Source organism: Pristiophorus japonicus, chromosome 7 (genome assembly GCF_044704955.1).
Source record: "Pristiophorus japonicus isolate sPriJap1 chromosome 7, sPriJap1.hap1, whole genome shotgun sequence".
Lineage (NCBI taxonomy): Eukaryota > Metazoa > Chordata > Chondrichthyes > Pristiophoridae > Pristiophorus > Pristiophorus japonicus.
Window position 1 is genome coordinate 36,784,280 of NC_091983.1, and position 27,378 is coordinate 36,811,657.

The 27,378-nt window shown below is 42.0% G+C and overlaps 1 protein-coding gene across 1 annotated transcript in view; it reads right to left on the minus strand.

The window, feature by feature from the left end:
- Positions 1–27,378, minus strand: part of LOC139266579 (CUB and sushi domain-containing protein 1-like) — a 3,131,815-nt gene that overhangs the window by 874,767 nt on the left and 2,229,670 nt on the right. Inside the window, exon 12 of the mRNA XM_070884173.1 lies at positions 23,349–23,461. Within this exon, the coding sequence (XP_070740274.1) occupies positions 23,349–23,461 (113 nt within the window). The remainder of the gene's footprint in view (positions 1–23,348; positions 23,462–27,378) is intronic.

The following is a 27,378-nucleotide window of genomic DNA, read 5'->3' on the forward strand; positions in this document are numbered from 1 at the left end:
ATGGTAGTGAATTCCATATGCCTACAACTCTCTGAGTGAAGAAGTTTCTCCTCATCTCGGTCCTAAAATGCTTACCCCTTATCCTTAGACTGTGACCCCTGGATCTGGACTTCCCCAACAACGGAAACTTTCTATCCTGGCCAATCCCATCAGAATTTTATATGTTTCTATGAGATCCCCTCTCATTCTTCTAAATTCCAGTGAATATAAGCCGAGTCGATCCAGTCTTTATCCCTATGTCAGTACTGCCATCCCGAGAATCAGTCTGGTGAACCTTCGCTGCACTCCCTCAATAGCAAGAATGTTCTTCCTCAGATTAGGAGACCAAAACTGTACACAATATTCAAGGTGTGGTCTCACCAAGGCCCTGTACAACTGCAGCAAGACCTTCCTGCTCCTATACTCAAATCCCCTCGCTATGAAGGCCAGCATGCCATTTGCCTTCTTTACTGCCTGCTGTACCTGCATGCCTACCTTCAATGACTGATGTACCATGTACCATGACACCCAGGTCTCATTGCACCTCCCCTTTTACTAATCTGTCACCATTCAGATAATAATCTGCCATCCTATTTTTGCAACCAAAGTGGATAACCTCACACTTATCCACATTGTACTGCATTTGCCCATTCACCTAACCTGTCCAAGTCCCCCTACAGCCTCCTCGCATCCTCCTCGCAGCTCACACTGCCACCCAGCTTAGTGTCATCTGCAAACTTGGAGATATTGCATTTCAGGATAGGATAAAACTTTACCATTTGCTGGACTCCCCTCACTTCTAGCCTCCAATCTTTCTATCACAAGCTTTCTTGTTTCTTCCTGGTTTATCAATAATACTAGTTATTTTCTCTCTAAACTTTCTTCTCTTATCCCTTCAGGTTTCCATTTTCTATCCTGCAGCCTCACAGTATTGAAATCAAAATCATCACATTTGGGAAAATTAAATGTGAAAAGACCCACAGTGGTAATTGTATTTTTTAAATTTAAAGTGTCAGTCTTGACTCAGTGGTAGCATTCTCACCTCTGTGTAAGAAGCTTATGGTCTATAGCTCCACTCCAGGGAGTTGAGCATGCGATCTTGCTCTTTGATATAAGCATAATACAGTCAAGCCGAGTCAGCATGGTTTTGTGAAAGGGAAATCATGTTTGACAAATTTGCTGGAGTTTTTTGAGGAAGTAACAAGTAGGGTGGATAAGGGGGAACCAGTGAATGTGGTGTATTTGGATTTGTGGAAGACATTCGATAAGGTGCCACATAAAAGGTTACTGCATAAGATAAGAGCTCACGAGGTTGGGGGTAATATATTAGCATGAATAGAGGATTGGCTAACTAACAGAAAACAGAGAGTGGGGATAATGGGGTCATTTTCTGGTTGGTAAACAGTAACCAGTGGGGTGCCACAGGGATCGGTACTGGGGCCTCAACTATTTACAATCTATATTAATGACTTAGATGAAGGGACCGAGTGTAATGTAGCCAAGTTTGCTGATGATACAAAGATGGATGGGAAAGCAAGTTATGAGGAGGACACAAAAAAATCTGCAAAGGGATATAGACAGGCAAAGTGAGTGGGCAAAAATTTGTCAGATGGAGTATAATGTGGGAATGTGTGAGGTTATCCATTTTGGCAGGAAAAATAAAAAAGCAAATTATTATTTAAATGGAGAGAAACTACAAAAAAACCTGGGGGTCCTTGTGCATGAAATGTAAAACGTTAGTATATAGGTACAGCAAGTAATCAGGAAGGTAAATGGAATGTTGACCTTTATTGCAAGGGGGATGGAGTATAAAAGCAGGGAAGTCCTGCTACAACAGTGAGGCTACTCCGAGAGTACTTGGAGTATAGTTTTGGTCTCCTTATTTAAGGAAGGATATACTTGCATTGGAGGCAGTTCAGAGAATGTTCACTAGGCTGATTCCGGAGATGAGGGGGTTGGGCCTATACACATTGGAGTTTATAAGAATGAGAGATGATCTTATCAAAACATATTAGATACTGAGGGGGCTGAATAAGGTAAACGGAGAGAGGATGTTTCCACTCGTGAGGGAATGCAGAACTAGAGGGCATAGTTTAAGATTAAGGGGTCGCCCATTTAAAACTGAGATGAGGAGGAATTTCTTCTCTCAGAGAGTTGTAAATCTGTGGAATTGTCTGCCCTGGAGAGCTGTGGAGGCACAGTCATTTTACATATTTAAGGTGGAGATAGACAGATTTTTGAGCGGTAAGGGAGTGAAGGGTTATGGAGACCAGGCAAGGAAGTGGAGCTGAAGCCAAGATCAGGTCAGCCATGATCTTATTAAATGGCGGAGCAGGCTCGAGGGGTCAAATGGCCTACTCCTGCTCCTATTTCTTATGTTCTTATGTTATGGTCTGTAGCCCCACTCCAGAGAATTGCGCATGTGATCTCTGCTGTTACTTTAGTGCAGTACTGAGGGAGTGCAATACTGTTGGAAGTGCTGTCTTTCAGATAAAACATTAAACCAAGGCCCTCTTAGATAGACACAACAGATTCCATGGCATTTTGCAAAGAACAGCAGGGGAGTTCTCCCCTGGTGTCCTGACCAATATTTATCCCTCAACCAACACTATCAATAAAAAGATTATATGGTCATTTATCTCATTGCTATTCTTGGGACCTTGCTGTGTGCAAGATGGCTGCCACATTGTTTGACATAACAACAGTGTCTGCACGTCAAAAGTTCTTCATTGCCTGTGAAGTGATTTGGGATGTCCTGAGGTTATGAAAGACACAATTTTAATGCAAGATCTTTCTTACTTTCTTATATATTTGATCACGGGATGTGGGCAGACAGTATTTGTTGACCATCCCTAGTTACACAGTGAAGGTGGTGGTGGGCTGCCTCCTCACACTACCTTCTTTGTGGTGATGGTGGTCCCACAATGGGATAAGGTAGGGAATTCTAGGTTTGTGATTGAGTGACAATGAAGGACTAGTGATCTACGTCCCAAATCACGATTTGAAGGAGTACTTGAAGGTGATAGTGTTTACATGACATTACTACCCATGTCCTTCTCAGTGGTATCGGGCACAGGTGAGGAAGGTGCTGTTCAAGCAAACTTGGCAAGTTACTGCATCCTGTCGATCATAATTTACCGCAGCCACGGTACACGTGTGGCAGAGAGGGTATATATTGGGGTAGAAATTGGTTATGGCCTCAGGTGCATCACATGCCCCAATCAGGAGGCCCAAGGCTCACCTGAGATTGTGCCTCAAGTCTTATTTGTTTATCTTGGGCAAGCTGCCACACCCGTCTCAACTCCACACGCAGCGCGCCTGACTACTGTATTAAATTCCGGGCCGCCTGCCTCGTCAGTAACCATTCGTGGGTATGACCACGGGTGGAGGAGAATGAGAACAGGAGGCTAGCAGATCGCGGGCTGGTGGCAGCGCTCAGAAGCAGCGCTCCTGCTCCTCCTGGCTCCAGAGAAAGGTTTGCAAAAACAAAAGAACGGAGCTTCGGCAGCAGCAACTGCTAAGAAATCCGGGCCCACCCGGCACCTGCTGAGCTCATCGCAACCCAATTTAGGAGATGGATCCAAAGCAGATGTCAGGCTCTCATTTACTGATATAAATGGCCGCCTGGGGCAACTGAAAAATGGCATGACCCAATCGCGGGCAAGTCATCTTTCAATCACTCTTGGAAAACAGGACATTTCTCCTGAAAACGGTCCTCCTTGTGCCCAATGTACATCCATAAAACAGGCAAAACGAGGTACACTTTCTACCCCATTGATTCCAGTAGCAAGGGTGCCAATCAAGTGAACTGTTTGGTTCATGTATGGTTTTCAGCTTCTTGAGTTTAGTTGCAGCTGCAACCATCTGGATGAGTGTTGATTAACCCATCACATTCCTGGCTCAGAATTTGTAGATGATCGAGAGGCGTAAAGGTGTTAAGAGGGGACTGACTCATTGCAGAGTACCCTCCCTCTGCCCTGTTCCAGTGTCTATGGGTTTTAATATGGCAGGTCCAGTTCAGCTTCTAGTCAATGGTGACCCCAAGTTGATGGCAATGGAGGACTTGGCAATGCTGGTGCCTTTGAAGTTCAGGGGGAGATGGTTGAGTTTTTTCTTGCTGGAGATGTTCATTATCTGACACTTATGAGGCACGAATGTTACTGCATTGATCAGTGCAAGCCTGGATGTTTCCCAAATACTGCATTAGGCCAGAATTAACTGCTTCATTGTCAGAGGAATTGGGAATGGAACGGAACACGATGCAATCATCAGCGAACAACCCCACTTGTGGCTGTGATGGAGAGAAGGTTATTGAAGAAGCAACAGCTGAAAATGTTTGGCTAGGGAAGCTGCCTGAGGAGCTTCTGCAGCAATGTTTTGGGGCCATGGTGATTGCTCTCTAGCATCCAAGGTCATCTTCCTGTGTATCTAGAACCAAATGGCAGAATCGAAACTAAGCGCCATCAAACAGGTAATTGGCTAGTCGCTATCATTTGATAATACTATTGATGAACTCCTTCCATCATTTTGCTGATGATTAGGGCAAGCTGACATGATGGTAATTTTGTGAATTAATTTATCCTATTTTTTCTGGTCAGGATAAATCTGGACCATCGTGCCCCTTCTGATAAGGCCCCTGGCCACCTGAAAGCGGCAGCCACAGAGCAGCATGGAATGGCCGCTGGCTCTCCGCGGAGTGGCTGCCATTTTGGAAATTGCCCTTCCTCAGGTTTGGAACGGTGTCCGGGACTGCTCCGCCTGTTTTCCTGTCGCAGTGTGCACGCGCCGACCCCTTACCCACCTGCAGGGTCCCCTCGCGAAATTGCTCCATGGGAGTGGCCCCGCCGCCGATCAGTGCCCCCAACAACTTATGCTGTTGGTGCACTCTCTGTGGCTTGGCCTTTAAAAGGGAGGGCACACTGCCATGGCCGCCATGTTATTTTTTTTGGCGGCCGATTGCCAGATCAGTCCAACAATTATGGCCGCAGGTTCGGCCGAGCCGCCAACAAGCAGCTGAGCATCCACTCTTGGGGACCAGGCTGCTGGCCCAGCTGAAACCCTCCCTGGTGGCCCAGTGTTTGCCACTAAAGTGGCTGCAGATGTTCATAATGGCCCTCCCCTTTAACTAAAGGGCAGAGAAATTGTGATGCACCAGCATGATGATGTCATCAGCGCGCGCTGATGACTGACAGCCTCAGCTACTCGACCACGCCCCCCCCCCCCCTCATTCCGCCCTGCTAGTGACGGCCACTCCGGCTCATCCTCACTCCTGCCCATCCTCACTCCTGCCCCAATGCATAGAGCGGCCAGAACACATCGAAACCGTAAGATACGCCTCGTTTTGCGCAGTGGATAATTTCGGCCCCAATGTATTTCCCATATACCATTCCTGGTAACCACAGACTGATTAACCTGACCTCACCAAGCTAAATACTGGGAATTAATAAACAAAAACAAAATGGAAGCTTCTGTATGAAAATAATGTGGCTATAGAAGCGATTAATCTTGGCATCCCAATTTGACTGGTAGTAAGCCTTATGATACTTGATACCTCGATTTCCAAAATTGCCTTTGATAACGTCCTGGAGGAGAAATTCTTTTACAAACTAAAGTCAGAGATGCCAAGGGTAAGACGTGAACATGATTAAAAGAAAGCAGAGGTTAATCATGAGGGGAGCAAAATCACAATTGGGCTGGGGAAGGAATTGAGTGAGGTGTTCCAGGGATCTATGATGAGACCTCTCCTGTTTCTGGTTTACATAAATGAACTACAACAAACATTTTGGTGCAAGTTAGCTAAATGTGCAAACAACACCAAACTTTTGAACTGTGGTCTCCGAGATCTCACAAAGAGGTCAATCGAGTTTACGCCTGGGCTGATCAATGGCAAATTAAATTCAAAATGGTACTACATATTGAAAGTAAGAATGGGAGCCATGTGTACTTCAGGGTGCAATAAAGGCATAGGGGTGTTGGTTTGTTGCTCATCATATCTAATCAGTAGGAGGTGCCAATAAATAAAGCAAATAGGTTGCTTAGTTATATTATCAAATCAGTTGAGCTTAAATCTCTAGGGTTTATGTAGAAGTTGGTCAGTGTACACCTGGCTCTGATTACTGGCGATGACAAGATAAGGTGTCATCTAAACTCTAGATGTGAAGAGACCAATTGGATTAATCCATGACTTCAGAAGGAAAATCTATAAGCAATGATTTGATTAACTTGGGCTCTTCAGCTTTGTAAAAAGATGTCTCAATAAAGCCTTTTTAGAGACAGAAACGAAATCATAAACAATACTTTTGCATATGCCACGATGGCAGAACAATAGAGCACAGGTTCAAGTTCATGAAGGGCAAATTAAGGACACTTGTCAGTAAGTACTTCCTTACACAGAGCGTGATCAAGAGTTGATATTGCTAGGACAGCTGGGTTGCTAGAAAAGGTAGTTGAGGCAAGGTTGCAGGATTCATATAAGAAACTGTTGGATGTAATAATGGTAAGATAGTAAAACTAGTATTCAGAAAAATCAACTAATTTTTGAAGAGCTAAAATTTTTTAAATCCCTTATTTACCTCAATCTTCCTTGTAATTTATTAGCTTTTCAAACCCAAGCTTAATGTTACCTAACCATGACTTTTGTTTTCTATCTTATTCTTTTCAACCTTGGGTGGTACCTTACACCATGGACGTTCATCCTTAACCTAGATTTCTCAGTAAAATAAAATTCAGGCAAGAAGCTCAAGGCGGTAGAAATGTACAGCTACAGATCCCAAACTGGTCCAAGCTGGCAGGCGTGCTGAAAGGAGGGAAAGCAACGCTATTGTGCCTCCTTTATTCACCAAATGTAAGACAAATGTTTAATCTTTTTTAAATTGGGTATCTTTAGTAACCCCACACTCCCAGCTAAACTGTAGCACACATTCTCCAATGTGCACCCTCTTCAAGTGTGACTCTGGGAATGTGGGATCTTTGATTGCCTCGCCAGTTCTTAGTGGCAGAATCACTATTGTCGTATTAAAAAACATTCTTTTCAGCAAATTTAAAAAAAAAGTAATTCAATGCAAAAATAATTGGATTCATCTAGTGTTTATTATTACAGACTTTCACGTTTATTTCTAAATGTAAAAACATTAATTCAAAAAAATTATCAAGCATAAGAACTCTTTGATTTCAATTTATTTTTGAAAGGGCTCAAGATCTTGATGCACTTTCTGGTAAAAATATTGCAATTAGCACAAAGCCGCATCACATATTCTCAGAAATGAAATAATAGGCATTTTAAAATGGTTAAGGGCCAAAGTTGGGCACGGTATTAATGTATTGATTAATTATTTTCAGTGGTATTATTGTGCAATCTGGGAAGTTCAGTCTATTTTTTCCCTTGCATTCCTCATGCCTTCGCACAAATTCTGCTTTGGAGTTAGAGAAGGGAAAGGGTATGCAGCATTTATTCATACCATCTGGATGGTGTCCGTCAGACTGTAGAGGTACCTGGGCTTTTCTGAGGACCTGTGGCACAGGCGATTAAAGCAGTCACTGAACTATGTCATTTCCTGTAACCAGTCGTGGAGACAAAGTCAATGATCAGCAATACTTTGGCTGAGCTAATTACACTAGACGTTTATGTTTCTGACTCCTTCCAGGCACCAAAAGGCGATATAATAGGTATGACCCAGTATCCCCATTACTGTATCAGGAGTGCTACAAATGCTGAAACCTCAATGCCTTTATCCAATTCAGCAAGGAGAATTAGCAGCAACAGGAGACATGTACTTAATTTGACAGCTGGAATGGTAGCCCCAGAGTGCACTATGCAATAGACTGCACGACTAAGGTTTTCTGCTTCTGGCCTCAGTGGCCACTGATTCTGTGCTCACTGCAACAAATAGGCAGAAAATCTTGACATGGCAAGTACAGAAACGAAAAATCACAACCCATGTGGCCATCGGAGCAACAGAACACTATATACCTCCCTACTTCAATAGTACTTCAGGTGAATTCATAATGGGGAACAAGGAAATGGCAGACCAATTGAACAAGTCCTTTGGTTCTGTCTTCACTCAGGAAGACACGAATATCCTCCAGAAAATAGTAGGGGGCCGAGCGTCTAGCGGGAAGGAGGAACTGAGGGAAATCCTTACTTGTCAGGAAATGGTGCTAGGGAAACTGATCTGACTGAAGGCCGATAAATCCCCAGGTCCTGATAGTCTGCATCCCAGAGTACTTAAGGAAGTGGCCCTAGAAATTTTGGTCATTTTCCAAAATTTCAGAGACTCTGGATCAGTACCCTTGGATTGGAGGGTAGCTAATGTACTTTTTAAAAAAGGAGGGAAAGAGAAAACAGGGAATTATAGACCGGTTAGCCTGACATCGATGGTGGGGAAAATGCTGGAATCAATTATTAAAGATATAATAGCAGCGCATTTGGAAAGCAGTGACAGGATCGGTCCAAGTCAGCATGGATTTATGAAAGGGAAATCATGCTTGACAAATCTTCTAGAATTTTTTGAGGATGTAACTAGTAGAATGGATAAGGGAGAACCAGTGGATGTGTTGTATTTGGACTTTCAAAAGGCTTTTGAAAAGGTTTCAACCAAGAGATTAGTGTGCAAAATGAAGGCACGTGGTACTGGGGGTAATGTATTGACGTGGATAGAGAACTGGTTGGCAGACAGGAAGCAAAGAGTGGGAATAAACGGGTCCTTTTCAGAATGGCAGGCAGTGACTAGTGGGGTGCCGCAAGGTTCAGTGCTGGGACGCCAGCCATTTGCAATATACATTAATGATTTAGATGAAGGAATTGAGTGTAATATCTCCAAGTTTGCAGATGACACTAAACTGGATGGTGGTGTAAGCTGTGAGGAGGATGCCAAGAGGCTGCAGGGTGACTTGGACAGGTTAGGTGAATGGGCAAATGCATGGCAGATGCAGTATAATATGGATAAATGTGAGGTTATCCACTTCGGTGACAAAAATAGGAAGGCAGCTTATTATCTGAATGGTGACAGATTAGTAAAAGGGGAGGTGCAACGAGACCTGGGTGTCATGGTACATCAGTCACTGAAGGTAGGCATGCAGGTACAGCAGGCAGTAAAGAAAGCAAATGGCATGCTGGCCTTCATAGCGAGAGGATTTGCGTATAGGAGCAGAGAGGTCTTACTGCAGTTGTACATGGCCTTGGTGAGACCACACCTTGAATATTGTGTGCAGTTTTGGTCTCCTAATCTGAGAAAGGACGTGCTTGCTATTGAGGGAGTGCAGCGAAGGTTCACCAGACTAATTCCTGGGATGGCAGGACTGACATATGAAGAAAGACTGGATTGGCTAGGCTTATACTCACTGGAATTTTGAAGAATGAGAGGGGATCTCATAAAAACATATAACATTTTGATGGGATTGGACAGGTTAGATGCAGGAAGAATGTTCCCGATGTTGGGGAATTCCAGAACCAGAGGTCAGAGGTGAGGGGTAAGCCATATAGGACCAAGATGAGGAGAAACATTTTCATCTAGAAAGTGGTGAACCTGTGGAATTCTCTACCACAGAAAGTTGTTGAATCCAATTCGTTGGATATATTCAAGAGGGAGTTAGATGTGGCCCTTACGGCTAAGGGGATCAGGGGGTATGGAGAGAAGGCGGGAGTGGGGTACTGAAGTTGCATGATCAGCCATGATCATCTTGAATGGCGGTGCAGGCTCGAAGGGCCGAATGGCCTGCACCTATTTTCTATGTTTTTATGTCTCTATGAAAGGATTCTTCTCCATTAAAGTATAGATAGGCTACAACCACCGCCGCAAAAGTCATGGGTACAGATATATGCATCCCTGGTAGTGCTTGTGATGTCTGCATCTTAAGGAAAAACTGTGCGCCAGAACTCTTAAAAGGCTAGACACTACCTGACAATAGTTATAAGAACATAAGAAATAGGAGCAGGAGTAGGCCATTTGACCCCTCGAGCTTTCTCTGCCATTTAATAAGATTATGGTTGATCTGATTATGGCCTCAACTCCACATCTCTGCCCGTTCCCCATAACCCTTTATGCTCTTATCGCTCAAAAATCTGTATAACTCCGCCTTAAATATATTCAATGACCCAGCCTCCACAGCTCTCTGGGGCAGAGAATTCCACAGATTTACAACACTCAGAGAAGAAATTCCTCCTCATCTCAGTTTTAAATGGGCGGCCCATTAACCTGAGATTATGCACCCGAGTTTTAGTTTCCCCTACGAGTGAAAATACCTTCTCTGCATCCACCTTGTCGAGCCCTCTCATTATCTTATGTGTTTTGATAAGATCACCTCTCATTCTTCAGAACTCCAATGTGTATAGGCTCAACCTATCTTCATAAGTCAACCCCCTCAGCTCTGGAATCAACTTAGTGAACCTTCTCTGAACAGCTGGTTCAGGAAGGCTCTTTAAATTGCGCTCATTTTCTTCGGAGCAGGGGCACTAGGAGGAATGTTTTAGATGTTCTTTCATGTCAAAGAATATTTAATTTACTATGAAACTAACTAGTAAAACTAGTAGCACCAATAAAACTCTTAAATGGTTCAGCATTGTTTTTTTTTCCCCAGTCATTTTCAGGTCTGCCTGATGCGTTGGTTCATGCAAGACTTTAGGTTTGTGATTTATGCAAAGGAATTTAATCGAAAACTTGAACTGTAACCGAACCAGTGCAATTTCAAAGGCATTTTGGATATAATTTTCCGATTGCGCCCAAAGTGGATACTCTACCCCATAATCTGTGAACCTTGGCTTTCAGTTTTATGTCTTACCCTCACTTGCCAAAACTGCACACTAAAATGCTAACAACATCTGGGAAGTGCATGTGGAAAATCATTGAAGACGAGTTTTCATCGGCTGGATAAACCTTGGATAAAGTTAATTAAACTATGCAGAGGTGATATACACATTTCCAATTTGGCCCACTACTACAGCTGCATTCGGAACCCTACTGACTTAAAATAGTGCTCAATACTTTTTTGATTTCTAAGCCCAATTGATTGTTTTCACAATAGTTGAACACCTTCCAGTGTTAATTTTTTGTGACTTGTACCAGTACGGTTTTAATTTTTTCTCAGGGACAGGCGTAGAAGGAAGCTTCAGAACCTTGGATAGTTGTGGATAGTTTGTTCTATAAAAGCGTCATGCCTGCTACTGACTGTGTGCACAGCAATGTGCTCCCCTCATTTTATGCAGGTCTTTATTTCTGCCTATCTATCTCACTTTCAAGATGAGCTACAAAACAAACTGTTGTAACCCCCAAACCCATTATATAATGTGACTGGCAAACGAAGATTAAGAATTCCAAATCATTGAAAAAATAAATGCCCTGAATTTAAATTAGAACTTTGTGTTTAGAATGAAAATCCAATTAAAGACCAGCAACATAAACCGTAATTAAATATTTTAAAAATGCATTTCACTGTCTAATTTAATTGGATTGTGAAACCTTAACCTGTTTCTGTTGGATTTTTAGTTTCTAGTCAAACACACTTTAATAGACCTCTGGCCTTAAACTCAACTCAAGATTTGCATCAAGACTTATTCCAGTCTAGTTAGCACTGGACAGCCTTTCACCTATTGAGGTATTAGGCAGTGACCATGTGGGATATTTGTACTCTGGTGCATATGTGTATATACATTCTTAAACTCTCTGATTGGACAATTCGACCAGTTAAAGAATAGCCTGACTACCTTCAAGATTCATATTTAACATGAACATTTATTTAAACTGTAAATAATATTTTTTTCAAATAAATGTAGCAATAAAAATGTCAACCAGAAAAAAGTGGTACTCTTATTATATTAATCACATTGAGAATTGACTGGTTGATGGTGCAAGCTGTGGAGTATAACAGTAGGGGAGTCCTGCTACAACGCTGGTGAGATCACATCTGGAGTACTGCATACAGTTTTGGTCTGCTTATTTAAGAAGGGATATACTTGCATTCGAGACAGTTCAGAGAAGGTTCACGAGGTTGATTCCTGAGATGAAGGGGTTGTCTTATGAAGAAATATTGAGCAGGTTGGACCTGTACTCATTGGAGTTTAGAAGAATAAGAGCTGACCTATTAAAACATAAGATTCTGAGGGGGCTTGACAGGGTAGATGCAGAGAGGATGAAAATAGATGCAGGAGTCGGCCATTCAGCCCCTCATGGGGGAATCTAGAACTAGGGGGCATAGTTTCAGACTAACAATTTAAAATGGAAATTAGGAGGAATTTCTTCTCTCAGAGGGACGTGAATCTTTGGAATTTGTTACCCAAAAGAGCTGGGAAGGCTGGGTCTTTGAATATATTTAAGGTGGAGATAGACAGATTTTTGAATGACACGGGTATCCAGGGTTATGGGGAGCTGGCGGGAAAGTGGAGTTGAGGCCAGGATCAGATCAGCCATGATCTTATTGAATGGTGGAGCAGGCTCGAAGGGCCAAATGACCTACTCCTGCTCCTATTTCTTATGTTCTTGCAGCAGAGGTAGTTGTTTCCTATAATGCCAACCATTTGCTTTCAATTGTCATTTGTGAAAACTGAAACTAAATTGGCTAAAAAGGTTAATTAAATATTGCCCTTTAAATATAAATTTGGCTCAATTTATTGAGAAGCTTGTGAATTGCCACCATATGCTATATTTCGGAAGTCCTAATCCCAATGTAATTTGGAAACATGTTTTGTAAATGTGCTGCACTAAAAATCAGTTGGTATCGTGCATCGCATTTCTCTGGACTTCTGGTGAAATCATCGCACTAATTCCCATTGAAGACATCTCTCTGGCAAAGCACCAAAACACTTTCCTAGCTTTTAAAATAATTTTCTGCAAATTTGTGAAGAGATATTTCAGAAGAGAAATAGAACTTTGTATAGTACCAACCAATGTTTCATTATTCCAATCGACTTTTTTGTCCCCCGCTCCTCCTCCAGACTGCGTTGGTCACCCTCATTAGTCAAGTTACCATTCTTCATTTGTGAGTCCAAATAGTGAGTTTTGACAGGCATTTCATGGGGAGGGGCTTGGTATTAGGGCCAGTCCTGATTACCAACTATTGATCCCTGCTAGAAAATGAACACAATTCTGTCTTTCGGATGAGACATTAAACCGAGCTCCCGTCTGCTCTCTCAGGTGGACGTAAAAGATCCCATGTCACTACTTCAAAGAAGAGCAGGGGAGTTATCCCCAGTGTCCTGGCCAATATTTATCCTTCAATTAACATAACAAAAAAACCCGGATTATTTGGTCATTTTCACATTGCTGTTTGTGGGAGCTTGCTTGGTGCAAATTGGCTGTTGCATTTCCTACATTACAGTAGTCACTACATCCCATAAGTAAGTAAGTCTGTCCCTCCTTCCTTCCTTCCTTTCTTTCTTTCTTTTTTCTTTCTCATTTGCACATATGTATTTTCTAGCAGGACCATTAGAGGACAATCAGGAGTCGGATCGCTGGCTCAGAGGCACAAAGACCAATTGCAATATCTCTACTTACACCCCATCTCAGGACTGAAGCTCGGAACTACGTCTTAGCAGCAAACCAGAGGGTAGATTTTTGTCTGTATGCCCTGGGTGTTGAGAATCGCCTGGTCGGAGCAGAGAAAGGAAAATCTGCCGATGAGGTTTGAATAGGACATAGCAGATTATTCTTTTATTTGAATCAATTGAAAGAAAATAGGTTGGGTTCTGAAAGGGGCAGAGACCCACTCAGGCAATGCTTAATAACTAGGTGGTATAGAAAGAAAAATACCCCCATGTGTCTCTACCTATTAAGCAACCTGAGGATTTCTGGAAACATGTTTAAAACACTGTTCATTTTTATTTTGGTATCTAAATCCACAATATTTCTGAAATAGCAAAATAAATGTTCTAACCAGCAAATTCGATATTATAATGAGAATAAAATGCTTTTTACTCATCTTCAATCGAGATTCAGTCCATGATTATTTACTACATGCACAATCGGCTGAACACCACAAAGTTAAATCCACTAGTTATTTTGGCACATAATAAGGCAGAACTCTGGTCAGCAAAGCCATAATCATAAAGCTATTACACTGAAAATAAATAATGATTTATCACAGGACCATCGCTGACACTGTGCAGCATATTAGCACTTATTTGTTTTTGCTATCATGAGATTGAACTCTGACAAGCCATATGTCCCATCTCATGATATTAACTGGAGACAGTTCTTTTTTAAAATCTCTGGATCAATTGGAGTTCAAGCTTATTCTTGCAGCCAATATTCAAGCTGTCATCTCCAAAGCTTTTCACGGGGCTCGACTATGATTTCCTTTCATTTCAAATTGTTTTCTGAGGGAACTGCCACTCTTTTGGTGCACTTAGTTAATCAATCACTGACCCTCAAGGAGTCTTTATGATAAATGGAAATTGGGTCTTTGATACTGGTCTTTGAATCAGGAGATGCCACATAAGTTAGTGATAACGACTTACAGTGATGGTTAAGGTCCTGGAGAAAACAATGGTTAAAGTGGTGAAGTTGGCAGTTTAGAAACTAATCGAAAAGAGACTTGTATCTCAGTCTAGTAGCATGTCTCTAGGTGTCCCAGATTGAATGGACAAATGTCTCTCTTTACTTGTTGCAATGGACCATTATTTGTCTGACGAATCTCAATCTAATTTCTTTGAGTCTCAGGGTGCAATTCTCAATAATGGGTACAACACTAACTTTCTCATTTAGAGCATTCACAACAGTGGCTGATGAAAGAACCTGAAATAGTCACACATGTGCTGGGGAGAGCTGGGAAAAGTCTTCTGAGGTTGTGAATGCAAATATCTGGAAAATGCTCCATTTCCCAACACTGGCAATCCTTGAATTGGAAGGTCCAGAATGTGGAAGAAAGAAGCATCTAAGATCTCCATTTTGTCAATTGCAAGATCCCTCTCTTCTACCCATTCCATGTATCCAAGATCCTTCCCGGTCTACATGTCTAAGATAAACATCCTTGCTATGACTATGAAATGCTCCCCTCACCTTTCGTAAGAACATAAGAAACAGGAGCAGGAATAGACCATTTGGCCCCTCAAGCCTGCTCCGCCATTTAACAAGATCATGGTTGATCTGATCTTAGGCTCAGCACCACTTCCCTGCCCACTCCCCATAACCCTTCACTCTCCTTATCATTCAAAAATATGTCTATCTCCATCTTAAATATATTCAATGACTCAGCCTCCACAGCTTTCTGGGGCAGAGAATTCCACAGATTTCCAATCCTCAGAGAAGAAATTCCTCCTCATCTCAGTTCTAAATGGGCAATCCCTTATTCTGAAACTATGCCCCCTAGTTCTAGATTCCCCCACAAGGGGAAATATCCTCTCTGCATCTACCTTGTCAAACCCCCTCAGTATCTTATACGTTTCATTCTTCTAAACTCCAATGAGTATCGGCCCAACCTGCTCAACCTTTCTTCATAAGTCAACCCCTTCATCTCAAAAATCAACCTAGTTAACCTTCTCTGAACTGCCTCCAATGCAAGTATATCCCTCCTTAAATACGGAGACCAAAACTGTATGCAGTATTCTAGGTGTGGTCTCACCAATACCCTGTACAGTTGCAGCAGGACTTTTATACTCCATCCTCTTTGCAATAAAGGCCAACATTCAATTTACCTTCCTGATTACTTGCTGTATCTGCATACTAACTTTTTGTGTTTCATGCACAAGGACCACCAGGTCCCTCTGCACTGCAGCACTTTGCAATTTTTCTCCATTTAAATTATAATTTGCTTTTTTATTTTTCCTGCCAAAGTGGATAATCTCACATTTTCCCACATTATACTCCATCTGCCAAATGTTTGCCCACTCACTTAGCCTGTCTATATTCCTTCACAGATTTTTTGTGTCCTCCTCACAACTTGCTTTCCCACCCATCTTTATATCATCAACAAACTTGGCTACATTACACTCAGTCCCTTCATCCAAGTCATTCATACAAATTGTAAAAAATTGGGGCCCCAGCACCGATCCCTGTGGCACCCCACTAATTAACATTTGCCAACCAGAAAAGGTCACATTTATCCCGACTCTCTGTTTTCTGTTGGTTAGCCAATCCGCTATCCATTCTAATATATTACCCCCAACCCCATGAGCATTTATCTTGTGCAGTAACCTTTTATGTGGCACCTTATCAAATGCCTTCTGGAAATCCAAATACACCACATCCACTGGTTCCCTCTTATCCACCCCGCTCATCACATCCTCAAAGCAATTTTGTCAAACATGATTTCTCTTTCATGAAATCATGGTGACTCTGCTTGACTGCATCATGCTGCTGTTTCCTTAATAATGGACTCCAGCATTTTCCCAACCACAGATGTTAGGCTAACTGGTCTATAGTTTTCTGCTTTCTGTGTGCCTCCGTTTTAACAAGCATTCCCCCTGTTGAGATTCCTCAGCTCACCCACTCTCTGAGATCTGCTGGTTTGTCTCTGTATCTGGAATTCAAAGTCCTCACCTTCCTGTCATCCTCCTTCCCCCACATATCTTTATCTCAAACCAGGGTGTACTGTGGAGCACTGTGCAGTCAATCTTCCCAGCATGCTCAGCATCAGTGAAGATGGCTGAGTCCATTCTATTGACGCTTGGAATGTTACGATAACAGAGCCTATGCAGTGTCCCTCTTGATGTGAGAACACGGATAGCAACGAGCAGCGAGAGACATGGGAGCAGCTGGGACTAAGGTGGACTTTGAGGGTAGTAGGGGTGTCATGTATGTATGCTTGGAGTTACGAGCCATCAGGTGGCACCACTGTCGGAGGTCACAGGGGCTCTACGCACGTGTGCAGCGGGCCAGGTATACAAAGCAAGCCACCATTTAATGTGGGCACTTTGGGCCCGAATAAAGTTAAGCCAGGTTTGCACCTGAGTGAGTTTACAGTTTTCAGTCTATCGAGTTATTACATAGATAACAAGGGGAAAGATGGGAGGAGAATAATTTAACATGCACACTGATCATGGTGGTGGAGATTGTGTGTGTTGATCCGCACAGTAGGTGGTTTGACACCAAAAGATTTTATCATTAAGTATCAAAACTTTTCAGCTACACCTTAGGGAACAGCCAGTTAATTTTAGTGCACAGACAATCTAAAAAAACGTGGCACTGGCCGGTGACAAACTTAATTTAATATAATCAATTCAGTCCCAGACATTCCCACTTCCTCCTATCTATAACTTTAATCAAGGGCCTGAAAGAATGAGAGAGATAATTAACTGTTTGGTTGCATTCTTCCATTGCAAGTTATTAACTGATTGCACTTACACTTAATTAAATTATATCAACTGATATCAGAACTATTCATCTTGGGTCTAAATTTCTTCCTGTGAGGTTCAGCATCACTTGCATTTCTCTTCTTATCCTGCGGCTTTTTCAGCATTATATAAGTAATTTGTGGCTGTGTCTTCACACATCTAAAATTCAAGCACTGCTAATGAAGCTCCCTGACCTCAGTTAAATTTCTGCAAGTTTTTTTACATTTGGCTACAGGCTGGAAATACTAATTTCCCCCTCGATGTGAATGAGACAAATGTGATTTAATGTAGTAGTCAGAATAGTCTTACAAATTCAAGCCACTTACTGTAAAGATAAAACATGTCAGCTGGGACCTGCCTTGATCATTATGTACCCTGGGGTCTGTTTTAATGATAGGCCCTTACAGCGCATATAACTGGTCTCTATCAAAACTTTCTTTCATGCTGGATCCATGACCATCTAATGATGTATTAATCTACTGCTTGTCGACTTTTTAAGCATAAAATACAATCACAGAAAAAATAAAAAAGGACAGCAACGAAAGGAAAGTGGTACGACAAAAATTTAAAAAGTCCTCAAATAACTTCCGCAACACCACTGAGGGTATCTCATCTCTCAAAATGGCTAAATCTAACTGGACAACAAGCCAATAGTACACCATAATTTTCTAATGCTCAGATTGGTATTTGTTAAAGGTCAAGTCATTGTAAAATATTTCAATTATTGAAATTATTGTGTAATCCCTCTGAAATCTATCTATTTATTAATTCACTTCAGCTTTACAGCCTCTGGCTTAGAAGGATAGCAATTACTGGACAAAAAACATCAACATTCATCTAGTTCATCTGCTACTATAGTGGTAGCCATGTGATACAACATGGCCAATCCTGGCAATCAATCTGTATAATTTAGTCTACAACAGGCATAGATATGGGGCAGGGTCGAAAATCTTATTCCCATATGTCATGTCTCGCCTTATTCATATACTGTATTCCAAAATATTATTTTCTGAAAAAAATCTATCTCATTTGCATTTGGATTAATCAAGCCTTTCTGCTTCCACCATCCCAGGTGACCTTGTATAGATTTACCATTCTCTCACATTGATAATGGATAAGGATAGTGAAAGATTAGTGTTTAAAATTTCAGTTTAGAATAAAGATTTATTTGTCAGCTTGGAAACATCTGAAGCCCAGACACCCGCTTTGTGTCTACCCACATGGCAGACAGACACATTTTGTTCATTGGACAATGTGGATATCAGGTACCAGGAGTTCCTCAGGAGCAGCATGGTGAGCCACACAACTCATCATAAAATGTGTGGGTGCACTCACCATCCATCTGATCATGGCAGGGAAACATACCATACTCTATTGAATGATGGTTCCATCAATCAGAGCTAAAAAGCTTCAGCAACAGATGCTTAACTCCCGGTCCAGCAACGCCTCAATTTTTAAATCTCTACCAGTCCTGTGCGGCTCTCTGCCGGTCCCATGCAGCCCAGGACCAACTTTTCCAATGTTAAATTTTGCGCATGTGCCATGCAGCCCCTTAAAGGGGCCATTCTCCCCCCAAAAATACACGGAAAATTGCCTACAACCCTCCGAGATCTCTACACTGCTCCAATTCTGGCCTCTTGTGCATCCCCGATTTTAATCACCCCACCATTGGTGGCTGTGTTTCAGCTGCCTAGACCCTAAATTCGGGAATATCTTTCCTAAATCTCTCCATCTCTCCAGCTCCCTCTCCTCCTTAAAACTTACCACTTTTATGTTGTTTGGACTGATCCTTAAAAATTGAGACGAGCCACATTAAATGTCACTTACCACCTGAAGCTGAAGCTAGACAATCCAATGAACCGCCCGAGAAGTTAATAAACATCAGGGGTGAAATTGTCCTTTTTTATAGCCTTATTAGCGCCTCTGGGGGGGGGGCGCTATTGGGGCACAACAAATGTATTGCTCGGAGGAAGGGGTCAATAGCACCTCTGGGGAAATTGCCCCGGAGGTTTTGGAGGCGGTGTGTCATTAGCGCGCGCCTCGCGATTTGCGCCCCAGGCTGGAGCATACACGTGATGACATCATCAGCGTGCGTGCCAACCCCTGAAGGGTGCAACATTCATGGGAACTCCCCCCCCCCCCCAGTGTTTGGACTCATTGGAAAGGAAATTTAATTCGGAACTATCTACCAGAAATTTTTAAATCCTAAAGTACACATGGAAGAAACTACGCACTTTAATTGAATTTGGGATTTTACAAGACAAATTTAGTCTGTGTGGGCAGGGCTAGAGAACTAAAGGATGGCTTTCCTACAAAGAAACCAGTTTGAGTATTGAAGCTGTCTCGGGTATTGAAACTAAAGTAAATTGTCTGAAGAATTATGGATACTCGAAAATCCTTCTCCACAGGAGACATTAACAAAGCATCAATTAACGCAGAGATAGCTAACCATCAGACTGAATCTGGAAAGCCATTTCAGCATATGCATAACAAACAAAGGCCCATCCAGCCCACATGAAAAAAAAACCCAAGCCCAAACAGACATTGCAAATACCAAGCTAATATTTCCATCAAGAAACAGATTTAGAAGATCGACAGACCCGAGACAAGTTAACTTTTTTAATGAGCCCGCCAAAATATGACAAAGAAATATACCAAGCCCACCAAAAATTAAACAAAGAATCCGGACTGATTTGGTGCAAAGATTAGAACAGCTCCAACATTATAACTGGGTCCTGTTTTAACAAAGGGTATGCTACTGCCTCAGAAGACACTGCTAGGGATGCATAGCATCAAGAATGGAGAGAGACCACCGCAGCAGTGGTAACTAACTTCACCAGCCTCGACATCCTGAAATCGGAAAAGGAAGGAAGAACATTACCATCGCGGCAGCAACCGAGAACAGTCAATGTGGTACCACCAAAACCACCGCGATCGACCAACTTCGAAACAAAACTCCACAAGGAAGAAACAAAAGTTTTGAAACTTAGACTCGACAATCTAAGTCCTGACTACCAACAGGTGAAAACATTACCTGAAGAGGCTTTACACCTATTTCTAACGAAAGAAAACAGGTACTTACCCCATAAGTCCAAAACGCACCCTACCGCATCAGCGGACACCACCCAACTGAAGACTGCACAGTAAGAAGTCTTCTCCGACATTCGGGGCACGGCAAGCAGAACCTACAGAATCCAGCGAACCCTGAAATCGCGAACTACCGCCATCTGACCATAAAGGATTGGTAAGCATAGCCCCTGTTTGCCCTGGAGTCTAATCTAGTCAGTGTTAGGTATTGGGAGGTGGGAGGTGCATTATTCACTGTAACCCCTTTGAATGTGTGATGTGCCGTGCTTTATTAGAGTAATTATAAGTTTGACATGGTATTTTCTTGTCTTTAATAAAATCAAAGTTCTTTTGCACTAAACCAGTTGTCTCTTGTACTTTATCACATCCTCCAAATAAATCCAGTCTAGAACCCAAGGGAGTGGGAGCGATTCGAACCGCTCAGGTGGTCAAATGTGAACCTGACCCCCGAGACTACCCCTTACACCCCTTTGCGCCCCACGGGGGAAATTGCCCTGCAGACGCCGGCTGATTTCACCACCATATTTTACTGTCAGCCGACTCTTCTGTCGGCCCGACAATGGTGGCCCTCACCTCGACCTGACCCGGTCAACGGAGTCCCTGGTGGCCCAAGGGACTGCAGAGCGCATAGTGGCCTTCCCCTTTAATTGAAGTGGAGGAGCATTCTGCAGCATCAGCACTATGTGGAGTATCCACCTAGCGCTGGTGTTGCCGGCAGGGCGTTGGGCTCTGCAGCGCGGCGCTGCAATCAACGCCGCCTACGACCCCGAGAGCGCCCCTTCACAGTCGCGAAGCACCTCCGATAGCGCTCCGCCTCCCGTTCAGAGGCGGAAAGGCCAATTTCCGCGCCGGGAGCGGAACCTCTGGGTCCGGCGATAAATGTCCCGGAACTAGAGGGTTGCCGCGACCAAACGGGGCGCAGGTCAATTTCGCCCCCTTCATTTTTTTATGTTAGCAGAAAGCTGACTGGCCTCTTTGCCGAGTTTAAAATTCAAGCAGCATTCGGATTTTCCTGACTAAAAGTGACATTGAGCAGTCAATATAACTCTGGTCTGCCAGGTCAGCATCACTCTAATCATGCACCTGTCTCAAAGAGATAAATATTAGAGCAGTGGTTTATTCAAATAAATTAAGTATAATTCAAAGAAATTAGACAGGGTTGAAAACAAAACAGGATTTCTGATATTGTAGGTGGGACAGATAGGAATTTTAAGGAACCCTTCTGCCAATGGTTAATAACATTCACATCTGTTTCAGAATACCATAGTTTTACTCAGCAAGCTTTGAAATGTTAGCGTGTAAACTAATCCTTGTTTACACCTCATAAACTGCACATTGTAAATCTAGCAACAATTTATTAGAGCATCTCAATACCACTCTGCAAAATGAGAATTCTATTTAATACTGTCATTGTTAAAAACTCAGTGATTTATAAGCACACAGACATGACAAAATTACTGTCAGGAGAGTCAACAGAAATGAAAAGGTATCGGTATTTGCACAAGGCCAGTTAGTGCTGTCGGACGGCACTACTGGAAAGTTAATATGTTAGCATGGGGGCACGGTGGCCACATCGATCGGAGCGGATTTGCCCCCGGGGCTCCATCGGTGAAAGGTGGTTTGCGCCGAACTCTGCATCTGATGACGGCGAGGAAGTCATCACCTTGCGGCCGACCCCGATGTGTCACGCGGAGGAAATTGGCCCGTAGTAGCGAAGTCTGCGCGGGGCGATGCCACCGACAGCTTCTCAGTGCAAAAAGCTCTGGTGGCTGTGATGTCCTGGCAACCCTTAAAGGGGAGATGCCTCTGGCCGGCATCTTTTTTGTGTTGGCCGACAATGGCGGCCGCTAGTTCGGCCGGACCGCCAACACTGAATGTGCTGCTCAGATCACAGTGTCTCTCCCCTTTAAGAGAAGGGGTGGCATGTTGCGACGTGGCGCCATGACACGGTGCATCATCAGTGCGGCGCTGAGGGTTGCACCTCGCAAGTGCCGCGCAAGTGCTGGGGGAATGCTGGGTTAGCGCTGTCAACATTTTTGTTTAAGAAAGAGCCAAAATCCGCGCCAGTGTAAAACCTCTTTCAGCGAAACGACCGTCCTAAACCCAGCGAGGGGCAAATTCGGCCTCATAGTCTTTTAAATTAACGTCAAAAAATAGTTCATACACATGGGCAGTCCATAGTTCCATATACTACAATAAATAGAGAAAAATATATGATTGTGAAAGTTTATAAGGATGTATTTCCATTGAGAAGTTCATGTGAAGAACTGGCATAAGCAATTGGAAATCTGAAATGCAGTTTTAGTCTCAAAATCTTTGCTGGTGTAGTATTGAGCTATAGACACCAGGCAGATCATAGATTCAATTGCCGATTTGTGCTGAGTGAGGTGATTTCAGATGGAGTAGCAATAGGAGCACAACAATTGGCTTCAACATTACTGAGCAAGGTAAGGACAGGTGAAGACCAGGGTTTCTGTGCCTGATCACTGTCCAACAACTTTTCCTGGAAAGTGCAGTTTGGGAAAAGACAAATTCGGGCATGACTGTGATGCACCCCCCTCCTTCCCCTGCCCCCCCCTCCCCCGATCTTCATGGTAAACAGTTTGCCATCATTCAATTTTTACAGGATGAAGAAGCAAATGTGGTAACAGAGACCAGCCACTGCCTGTTGAAACATACTCTAGCATGACATCACATCGTTAATGCCAATTCCTTGCCCAGATTCTTCAATATCCAAGTATTTATCACTCCAGTGTTATGTGGAATTTTGGTTCATATGTATTGGAAAGTTAATTAGTGAATCATGCTTGTTGGTTCCCTATCAGCAGAAGGCCCCATTCTGCACACTGATATCAAATTTGCTTCTTGTAGCTGGTGTGCGATGACATCACCTGGAAGAGTTACTGATTTGAGATGCAAACAACAGTGCATTAGAGGATAATAATGGTCAGACCCAGTATTAAAATATGGTGCTACTGACAATCATTTCTAAAAGAAAAGCCAATGATGGAAAAGAGCATACCTTGATATATGGCCTTAAATCCCAGTGATCCAATGGTTTCATCAGACTGTAAATGCAGCCACATCTGATTGCTCATGCTAACAATCAAGTCAGGGACACTCGAACCTGTAAGTCTAAAATGGGAAAAATGCAGGCAATTAGCATGCAAATGTAAACATTTCAGTGAACCATATAAAATTATATAGCGTTTAATTTGCTTAAAAACATGTCTGTTATTTATCATATTATAAATAAATGATTTCAAAAAGAGAATCATTACCGATAAACAAACTAGGAAAAACAGACAAATATTTAACAATTAATAGTCAGAGTACGAACATTTGTTTAAATTTACAAAGAGAAAAATCATATATTGGTTTAAATATTTGGCATAATTGGAGTACATTTTCTTAATTGGAGGAGGTACATTAATAGGTCAATTGTCCAAAGTATAAATCTTCTATTTTTATTTCTAATACATAAAATATGGGGCGAGATTTCCACCCACTTCTCAGTGGCTTGCACATGTAAGGATATCTCCCTTCATTCAATTGCAAGCATCCGCATATCAAAGAATAACAAACTTGAATCAGATATTACACTATCTCCTAGAATGCATTATCTGTGTGCCACAGTTGTTTGTTGAGGGGAATTTTAACTTATTATAATAAATTAATTAGATTTGGAGTTACACAATGGAGACCAGAGGGTTAAAGTGGGCATCTACTGCTGCCCATTTGATGTAGGGCTTTAAGACGATAAGATTATTTGTCATTAAGTTTTAAATGTGGATTAGTACAATTAATAATTTAGTATAATGCTCCTCATTACAATTGGTAAGTTGCTTCTGAATTCTATTTTGAAAAAGCTCTAAGTGAAGATTATGATTGGAATTCATGGTGCCACCTCAGCTTTAAATACTTACCCTACAGTTTATTCAGGGGTTGGTACAAATATTTAACTTGGTACATTAAAACTTAAGCAGGAAATGAGAAGAAATTCTTCTTCCAATTCAATCCAATTCTTCCACAGTTCATGTTCAATTTGCTTGTCAAAAAACTTTCCTCAATTTATTTAATCTCCTTGAGGCAGGTCAATATTTACAGGTAAAACTTACGAGAAGATAAAATTCTGAAAATGTTCCCTGACTCCCAAAGTAATCTGGCAAAACTCCAGAATGTCAACCTCACTTGCAATACATAGGAACTGAGTAGGCCATTCAGCCCCTCGAGCCTGTTCTGCCATTCAATTAGATTGTGGCTGATCTGATGCTCAATTGCATTGACCTGCCTTTGAGCCATATCCCTTGATGTCTTTACCTAATAAAAATCTGTCAATCTTGCAAATTTCAATTGACCCAGCAGCCATAGCCTTTTGGGGAGAGAATTCCACATTTCCACTAATCTGTCTGTAAAAGTGTATCCTGACAGTAACCTTTTGTTTATGAATTGATGTCAAATTGAGTCACTACCCAGGGGATTGAGAGTTGTGCAACTCATTGCTTGGTTCTAACCATCACTTGGGTCAAAAGTGTGTTCAGAATCTAGTTCATAAAAATCATTTATATTAACGCAACTAAACCAGGTGCTTTGTTTGTTTGGTGTTGCCTCTTCCCCCATCGCTTTAAGTTATTTTAAGAATCTGTGTTTGGTTTGCTCGGTGTCCTCTCTCTCCCCGGATAGTTTGATATGTTGGTTGTACAGTTCGTTACAACTAATGAGGCACCGTGGATGAATAAAGCCATAAGGGAAAAATTGAGGGGAAGGAAAGAGGCATACATTAAGTACGTGGACGGCAGGGGAGAGCGTGATAAGGGAGAATACAAAGAGATTAGGAGATAAGTCAAAAAAACAATTAGGAAGGCAGAAATGAACTATGACATTAAGTTATCAAGTAACATATAAAACTAAATATTTTACAGACACATGAATTTAAAAAATGAAGGTCAAGATGGGAATCGGGCCACGGAGGGATGGACAGGATAACACCACACACAACGATAGAGATTTGGCAAAATATTAAATAATTACTTTGCTTCAGTATAGATAGAACAGGTGGACATGACATTGGATGATGAGATTAGTAATGAGATAACTACACTTAAAATAAAACGAGAAGATATGGTTCAATAAATGAGTGAAACTCAAAGAGGACAAAACCCCTGGTCCGGATGGATTACATTCATGAATTTTAAAATAAGCTAGGGAAGAGATAACAGAGGCATTTCTACACATATTTAATCACTCGTTAGGAAAACGTATAGTGCCAGAGGGCTGGCTGATAGCTAATGTAATACCAATATTTAAGAAAGGAGACAAAACATGTCCAGGGAACTATAGACCAGTCAGCTTAACATCGGTGATAGGAAAAATAATGGAATCTCTACTAAAGGATAAAACAGAAGAACATCTAGAAACCAAAAATATAATAATAAATAGTCAGCATTCATTTTTAAAGGGAACATCTTGCTTGATCAACCTAATTGAATTTTTTGAATAAGTAACAGAGAGAGTAGACAAGGATAATACAGCAGTAATTTATCTAGATTTTCAAAAGAACTTCGATAAGGTACCACATAACAGACTAATGAATAAGGTCAGAGAATGCAGAATCAGGGGACAAAGTAGCAGAATGGATAACTAGCTGGCTTCAAGACAGAAAGGAGAGAGTAGGGATAAAGGGCAGCTATTCACAGGGGCAGAAGGTGAGAAGTGGTGTTCCACAAGGATCAGTGCTAGGACCACTGTTGTTCACAATTTATATTCATGATTGAGAACTTTGGAACATAAGCATAATTTCTAAATTTGTAAATTCCACCTAATTGTGGAACGGCGGGATGCTGTGCAGTCAATATTGAGGATGACTGCTATAAATTACAGGAAGACATTAATAAAGTTGCAGAATGTGCATATAATTGGCAAATTAAATTCAACTCAGATAAACGTGAGGGATTACATTTTGGTAAGGAAAATCAGGAGGCCACATATTACTTGGAAAATAAGAATCTAAATTGGGTAGAGAAGCAAAAGGATCTCGGAGTACAAATACACAAATCACTAAAAGTAGCAACATAGGTTAACTGGGCCATAAAAAAGCAAACCAAGCAATAAGGTTTATTTCTCGAGGGATAGAATTGAAAAGTAGTGATGTTGCGATAAATTTGTAGTGAACATTGGTTAGACCACACTTGGGGCTAGAAATTCGGGTTTTAGCGATTTTGCTTGTTTTTGGGCAATAATCGTGGCAATATTTTTTTAGCGCCTGGTTAGCACTATCGCTCGACGTCACAAAATTCGCCAAACGGTGAGCAGCCATAGTGATAGCGCTAAATCTGGCCTTGCACGAGTGAATTTGTGCGCCTGAGGCGAAGTTTGCGATCCGAAAAAAAGACTGACCTACTGCGCAAATTTTTTTCCCGATTTTTTTTATTCAATGATTTTTTCTTCTTCCCGCAATTCTGGTCAGCTGTCAGGGTGCATGCGCAGTACATCCAAGGCTGAATCAGCTATTTTTCACAGACCACGCGGCCACAATGGAAGGGGACTCCAGCAGACAGAGAGCCCAAATGTTTAGTTATGAGGCAAACGAGGCCCCGATTGTAGCTGTGCAAAGCAGATGGGGGGAATTTAATAGGACGGGTGCCGGTAAACCCCTTCCAGCTGTGCGAAGGTGTCTGTAGACCAATGTGGCCGAGGAGGTTTCCTGAGTCGATAATATCAAGAGGGACCATCGATAATGTCGTACAAAGTTCAGTGACCATTGCAGGGTCGATAGAGTAAGCAATATTTTTATTCATGCATTTGTTCATTACTTAAATTGTAAATCTGACACATGTTGGTGTCGGTAGGCTGACTGTTGCACCTTATTTGCCATGAATGATCATTACACATTAGTAAGACTGCTTTTTGACATCTTAAAAGATGTTTCTGCACTTCGATGTCTTCCTCATAAACCACGTACAACTACCAGGACCATTAAACAGAGGACTGTATTCAATGCACACAATATGGTATAAGTGCTTTGATGGCTATCTGTGTGTGCCAAAAGAGCA